The sequence below is a fragment of the Alosa alosa genome, chromosome 19 (genome assembly GCF_017589495.1).
Source record: "Alosa alosa isolate M-15738 ecotype Scorff River chromosome 19, AALO_Geno_1.1, whole genome shotgun sequence".
NCBI classification, from domain to species: domain Eukaryota; kingdom Metazoa; phylum Chordata; class Actinopteri; order Clupeiformes; family Clupeidae; genus Alosa; species Alosa alosa.
This window is the reverse complement of record NC_063207.1, coordinates 4,479,339-4,486,838: the sequence shown is the minus strand read 5'-3', so window position 1 is coordinate 4,486,838 and position 7,500 is coordinate 4,479,339. Positions and strand designations below refer to the sequence as shown.

The following is a 7,500-nucleotide window of genomic DNA, read 5'->3' as shown; positions in this document are numbered from 1 at the left end:
GAGCCAAACAGCACGTACAGTACAGTATGCGTGCACTAGACCTGCACCAGTATTAACGTGTGGGTGAGAGTGACAGAGAAAACTCCCGAGAGGAGAGGGAGAGAGAGAGTGTGTGTGTGTGTGTGTGTGTGTGTGTGTGTGTGTGTGTGTGTGTGACACATTTGTCCCAAGTCAGTCCCTGTTCACCAACATTCTCTCTCAGATCCACTTCACAGCTTACATTCTCTCAAGCCTAACCCTACCATCAAGTCTTACAGGCAGGCTAGACCAGGCACATAGTGGAAGCCTTCCATTCTCAGAGCATAACAATAGCATTAGAAGCTAAGCCACTATCACGTCTGGAGTAGCCAGTTCTATTGATTACAGTGGAAGCTAATTGCCGCATAGGGAACGCATCAGTTACGTGTCTGATGTAGCCTGCCTGTTAGGGCTAAACCGCAGGACACAACAACAACAACAAAAACATGTATTAATCACACCTGTGATTAATAACCGCAGTGCCTAATAGCCCAATGAATCAGAATCAGATCGTGCTATAATCTTAAAAAAAGAATAAAGAAAATAAATGCATTCCTACAGTGTACTGTATGTATAGTCTGCCTCTGTGTATTAACCTCATAGCTGAAGAAATTCTGTAAAACCAATGTATAAACCTCAATTACTAGTTGAGAAATGACGGGTGCAGACCCGCTCGGGAACATGATGACACCCTCTGTCCCAGAAGTAGGACGACTGAGAGAGACAGACGGAGTATCAATGTGCCGCCGTGACAGAGAGACGATGCTGAGACGGCTTATTCCCACAAATCCACTCCGCTGAAAAGTTTAATCGGCAAATCAAAAGGCTAATTAATGGGAAGCGATGTCTACGAGCGCTCACAGTCTGAACAGAGTCGAGGCGGAAATTATGGAATTAATCTGGAGAGACGTTCAGAGGCACGAGAGAGAGAGAGAGAGAGAGATTAGCCAAACAGAAGAGTATGCCCATCCCAAACGCCCACCGGCCGCGTGCCACTAAAGAGACTCAGACACATTGTGAAACGATACTCTAATTTAGGGGGGAATCTGTATATCAAGTCTACCTTGGGGAGACTGTCCAGAAATAATACCTGACGTTTGGGGGGCCAACTCTTGGCCTGTACGAGGAGGCTGGACAAAGAGGGTGGTGTTAACTGGACGCATACATCACACACACACACACACACACACACACACACACACACACACAACACACGCACGCTCACGCTCACGCACACACACACACTAGGGTGGTCCTTATATGGGGTAAAAATATTTTTTTGGAAATGTTTAACTCTCACCCCCTAAATGTGTTAGGATATCAATAAAAACACACTGTGCAAAATTTTGAATTGAGAGCTGTCTGTACCACGTCCATTATGGACACTATCATCACGATTACCACTGCCACCTCAAGTGATTTTGGGCAAAGGGTCAAAATAAGCATGGTATGCTTAGTGGACACCGTCGTACGCAAAGACGCACCTTCATTCACAGACGCACCTTGACTATCACTGTCAATAGACGATCGATCATAATATAATCATAATATAATCTCCAAAAGGCAGATATTCTCCTTTAGAATCAGAATAGGTGAATAGCATAGCCTACCCAAGACTTCATCACACGTGAACATTTTTTCAACATTTGGTGTAGGCCTATTTCTGCTTCAATTTGTGCAAAACTATGGCAAAACTATGGCCTGCATCGCTTCCGCGTCATTACAAACAAATGCATGTCTTCATGTTTCTCGCGTGTAGGCTAATACACTGTATTTCCTGAAAACTGTGTGCAGCGATTTGGGGCTTGAATCAAGCTCTGGATGTCTAGCAACTAGTGGACGAGAGTACAAATGACATTTGTTACCGTACTTGGATCTATCGTCTATTTTAATCAGTGTCGTTGTTTGTCGCAATTAAAAATACCCTCAAGGGCCGAATTACATTATTATTTTGAAATAGGCCGCGGGCCGGATTTGGCCCGTGGGCCGGGAGTTTGAGACCCCTGATCTAGAGGTTGCTCAAGGCCTTTGAATATTTCCGGAATCGCTAATTTTTGCAGAAATTGTACCATTTAAGAAGACAAAAAAAAATAAAATGCAATATTATGTTTAATAACACAGGCACTGTGGTAGTGTGGTAAACAACATACAACATCAAAATCATAGAAAGAAAGAAAGAAAGAAAGAAAGAAAGAAAGAAACAAACAAACAAACAAACCAAAATCACTTGTCATGCTTGTGTGACGTAATGACAGAATGTTGAACTCCACTATAGTATAGTATCATCATATTGTACAGTTGTACACCTGAGACGTCCATTTTCACTCTGGGCCAGAGGAAAGTAACTCTATCTTATGGATTCTTGAGATGAATGAGTGCATCCTAAAATGCAATATCAATCAGGTCTCCTAACTGGTCTACAAAGGCCTCTACATTGGACTGCTGAGTCTTGGAAGTTCTCTTGGCATTTTTCTTGGCTTTTGCCATTTGTCCTGAAGTGTTTCCAGTTGTTTTATGGCATGATGTTGGGGACGAACAGGAATCCTAGCCTTGTCCTAGAATACCAATACTTCTTTTATCACCGCTGTTGCACTTTCATAAAGTTTTTTTTCAATGTTTTATGTGATACCCTTGGGTCTGGCCCTTGAGTCGTGGATCTGCTCGAGCTTTCTTCCTATATGCATCTTCAATTCTAGGGAGTTTTTCCTCGCCCCTGTTACTCATGGGCTCTCTTTAAATGTTTAACACTCTGTAAAGTGTCATGACACATGAGTAATGTTTTGCCGCTCTATAAGTGAAATTAAATTGAAATTGATATTACAACACACATGAAACCTGCTTCTTGGAGGGTAACTTTGTTCCAGTTATTTCAGTCTCTTCTGATCCGAGTAACCATATAGCGGACTTGCTTCGTGTTGCTTCAGCCATTGTCTCAGTGTATATTGTCTACTGTGCTTCATTCACATTGAAGTGTTCTTGCTTTGAAAGACATATCACAACTAAAACAGGAGTTGCTATGAAAATTGCTCACAACACCATATTATTGGGAAATACCGGAATCAGCAGATGAGATCAGCAAATCATCATTGTAAATTTGCATGGACAATATGGAAATCCCATTTTAAGATTCATTAGGTGATGTAGGTAAAACCACCACATGGTCACCAATAATCAATACACATTGTCATTGACTGCATGGTCAAATAAGTCCATTGCTGTCATAAGCATATATTATTAAACAATTATACATGCTAGCACAATGTATCACATAATACGCGAAAAATCCCAAATATATGCACATTGCACAATATGTGTTAAACTTCAAAGGTCTTGTGCAACCTCTAAATATTGATTAATATTGATAAAATTGAGAGCATGAACTTTTAAAAGTTAAAAAATAAGGACCACCCTAACACACACAGTTATGCTTTGGAGTGTGTGGACAGCTGTAAAGAACGGGTGAGGATTACTGTAGCAAGCCGGTCTAAAAAAAATATTCCCACTTCCACAGAGATGACGCAAGCTCACAGTACACAGTACACACACAGACACACATACATACTGTACACACACCTCCAACCTAACACACCTTCCTCCCCCCCACACACCAACCAACCCAGCATCCAATTCCTCACACACCAACACCACTGCTCTGTTGGATTGACATCATTAGCCCAGTCCCACCCAACCCAAGATAATCACAAAGCTCTTCATTAGAATGGTATGAGCGAATCGATCCGTGAACTCGTGACTACCCTGAGAAGAGAAGCACCGTGTAATCACAGGACGCGCTCAGCCTTTTACCCAGAGAGCCGGCGGGGCGAACACATGTCGGCTGTGTGTGTGTGTGTGTGTGTGTGTGTGTGTGTACTTTTGCACTGCTGCTGAGGAGCAGCCTGACGAGCAGGTCTGACTAAGTGTATGTGTGTGTGTGTGTGTGTGTGTGTGTGTGTGTGTGTGTGTGTGTGTGTGTGTGTGTGTGTGTGTGTGTGTGTGTGTGTGTAGTGTGTGTGTGTGTGTGTGTGTGTGTGTGTGTGTGTGAGAGAGCATCGGAGACTGCTGAACTGGCCCTGAGGAACAGAACAAACAGGGATGAAGACGAGCACTGCTATGGGCTGAGAGAGAGAAAGTGTGTATGTGTGTGTGAGAGAAAGAGAAAGTGTGTATGTGTGTGTGAGAGAGAGAGAGAGAAAGTGTGCATGTGTATGAGAAAGAGAGAGAAAGTGTGTGTGTGTGTGAGAAAGAGAGAGAAAGTGTGTGTGTGTGAGAGAGAGAAAAAGAGAAAGTGTGTATGTGTGTGTGAGAGAAAGAAAGAGAGAAAGTGTGTGTGTGTATGTGTATGTGTATGTGTGTGTGTGAGTGAAAGTGAACGAGAGAGAGAGAAAGAGAGAGAGAGGGAGAGTGCAAGTGAGATGAGACGGAGATGATGAGGCGTTAAATGGCGTGTGTGTGTGTGTATGAGTGTGTGTGTGTGTGTGTAAATGGCTGACAGCTTCTCAGCACATATGGCACCCTCCCCAGGACCCTTAAGTGCAGACCAGCGGGGGGCACACCCAGGGTGCTCACATCAGTGGCATCCGCCCGAGGAGCCCTGGCAGACCGCACGAGCAACACTCCGCTCCCTGCACGGGTCACTCCAGGATAGCAGGCCTACGAGCACTAGACTGACATTAGGATTTCACAAGAGCCTCATCCGTGGCTAACACCGACCACAGTGGACGTGCAGGGACACAGTGACTGTATACAGAGCAGATGTCTTAAATGGACAAGTGATTCAGCTGCTTCTCCTTTAAAAGGTGGGTGGGATGTTTGGCTTTGTTTAGAACTAATAAAAATAAAAAAAATAAAAAATACCTAGAAATAGCAACAAAAAGTGTTGTCCAGAAGTACTGAGGTTAGCATGCAAACCAACTAGCGCCAACTAGGGGACCTATGGGTTTCCTTCGCAATGTAACTTAACTATTCCTTATTTTGAAAGTTGCTTAAATGAATAATATGCAAACGGAAACAGTTATTTGTGAGGAGTACTAGTGCTGAGTAAGGGCAATTCCACGTCCATAACGCCAACACGTTGCAATGGTATGGTATGATGTGAATGATGATTACTTGAAATTTGAGCATTCACTCTTCTTGGTTGTAGAACTTACATGAAAAACATTTCACATAGTCACTCGCATCATACAAATCATGGCATTTAACTGGCGTTATGGATGTGACCGTTTTGCATGGAATTGCCCTAGAAATGCTAATTGCTGATTGTGTTAAATAGAAGGTTACAGTGGTTTGTGACTAGCACAAGCAGCTAGCGCTTTGTAAAAGCTAGAAGCTAGCGTGGCCTAGTGTGCAGCGGGTCCTCACCTGGCCACGGCGCGCGTGCAGCAGCGGGACATGTTGATGAAGGAGCTGGAGCTAGCGCGCGTCTGCAGGATGGTCTCGATGCCGCGCAGCAGGTCGTTGGTCTTGAGTAGGAGCAGCATCTGGCGGGGGACACGGTTGAGCAGCTCGCTGATCTGAGGTAGGTACAGGGCGGCGTTGGTGCGGATCTCCACGTCCTGCCAGACAGAAACAGAGGAACACAGCTGCGTTTAGAAACACTATCACCAGTGCTTTTCACTCATGGGAATGAAATATTCTAGATATTGTAGATGGTAGATGGGCGATTGGCCCATAACCATTCACTTTTATGGGGGGTGGGGTTAGGGGGGTGCTGTGTAACACCTCTTTGAGTGAAGATTGAATCCTGATGCAAGGCTGAATCATCCTGAGCATGTACATGCACACATGCACATGAGAAGTAGCTGGTGTCGTTTTGCAGAGATGCTTTGTACTTCTCACAAAAGGAAATAATATCGATCTATGTTTTGGAGTGAGTGCTAGTGTGTTAATCAGCTATTACTGTTCCACTTGAAATAGACAAGGTGAACTGGTTCATTTCACTATCTATCTCTGTAGCCTACTAATGTACCACACACACACACACACACACACAACATATATCACACACATAGAAAAATGCATGTTTACCCAAAAATGTATACCCACATCGCGTTAGCTGTATTCCCCGAGCAGTCCCTGGTTAAAATCCCATGAAAATAAACAAACAAAAATGACAACAACACAAACACAGCAACTAAGCGTCTTATTTTACACTTAGTGGAGAAACAGAGAGCTTAGCTGGCACAGTCTTGTTGTCTTTGATGTCACCCTGGGTGACATGGAATCCTCCTCTCCAGTCCCAGCCAATGTTCCAGAACATACAGTATTCCGGAACATAGCCTACTGAATGTGTATTGCTAATCTGAGCCCTAGAGAGAGACTCTGGCTCTGTTCTGGCTCTGTTGCTAATCAGGCATGTAGACCTGCTCTGCCTGGTGCTTGCTCAGTGGCCAGCAAAGTCAAACACCTTATGATGGGGGACCTGAAGTAAACAGCCATGCTCACAGAAGACAGGACTACACACACTGACACAGTGTATACACACGCACCCACACACACATGCACACACCCACACATGAGCTATACTGTTCCTGACCAGACCCTGCAAGTTCATTGAAGATGATGAGAAAAATGTGTTTTTAATGCATCAGTTTTGCAGAAACGTAAGTTACCCCAGTGTTGCGTCAACAACACTGTACGAAAACCAGCTTTGAGACTGAGACCAAGCATCTTTGTGTGTTTTCATCCATCACTGAAGATTCCGTCCCAAAAGTAATGACAGAAGCCACCATACTTCACAGTGCTCAAAGTGTCCATAATTCTTCAAGCACTGTTATTTATAGGGAGTGTTTCCACTCAAAATGAAACATCGGCCCTTTCACACCAATGCACCATAACTACTTGGTACTGTCCCTTCATTTTGGATATAAAATAATGAAATAAAAGGCCAAAAAATAACATTTTAACTACCTCAATGTTTCCTCTAGCGCATTGTGCTAACTGGAGGTCTAGCAAAACCACCAGGTCATGTGTTGAATTTAGCTACAAATCATACAGGTCTTATATGAAAGTGCTGTAATATGGATTCAATAATGTGATTCATTTTAGTGATTGACTTCATAGCTGCTTACATCTGATTAGCAAGAGGCTGTTGTTAGGGTAATAAATAAATCATTAGATTTATTTTATTCACCTTATTCCACGCGCAAACATGGGGGCGCTAGCTTTGCCCACATTGTCTCCGAACTTTCGATTGAGCAGTACATCCATTGCGATACACTGAGATAGCAGAGCTCTATCGAGATGACTGGCATCATATATTATGGGTCATCCTAAAGTTAGGAACGTTTTTGCACCAGGATTTTGGTGACTTAAGACAGTGTTTCTCAAACTTTTTCAGATGGAGGACCACTTAACCAATAAAAAAATGCATGGACCACCTAGCTAAAAAAAAATAGATTAGACCTACTTCAACAGTATATCAGCACAATAGGCCTACTCACTGAACCACCTTGCTTATTGTATTTTCACTTTGCTTATTGTGTC

The 7,500-nt window shown here is 43.4% G+C and overlaps 1 protein-coding gene across 3 annotated transcripts in view; it reads right to left on the bottom strand.

Annotated features, from left to right (window-relative positions):
* The window catches only part of adck1 (aarF domain containing kinase 1), a 132,803-nt gene that overhangs the window by 2,289 nt on the left and 123,014 nt on the right, over positions 1 to 7,500 (bottom strand). For all 3 annotated transcript variants that reach the window (XM_048228628.1, XM_048228627.1, XM_048228629.1), the window contains one exon: positions 5,377 to 5,570. In XM_048228628.1, coding sequence (XP_048084585.1) covers positions 5,377 to 5,570 — 194 coding nt within the window. The remainder of the gene's footprint in view (positions 1 to 5,376; positions 5,571 to 7,500) is intronic.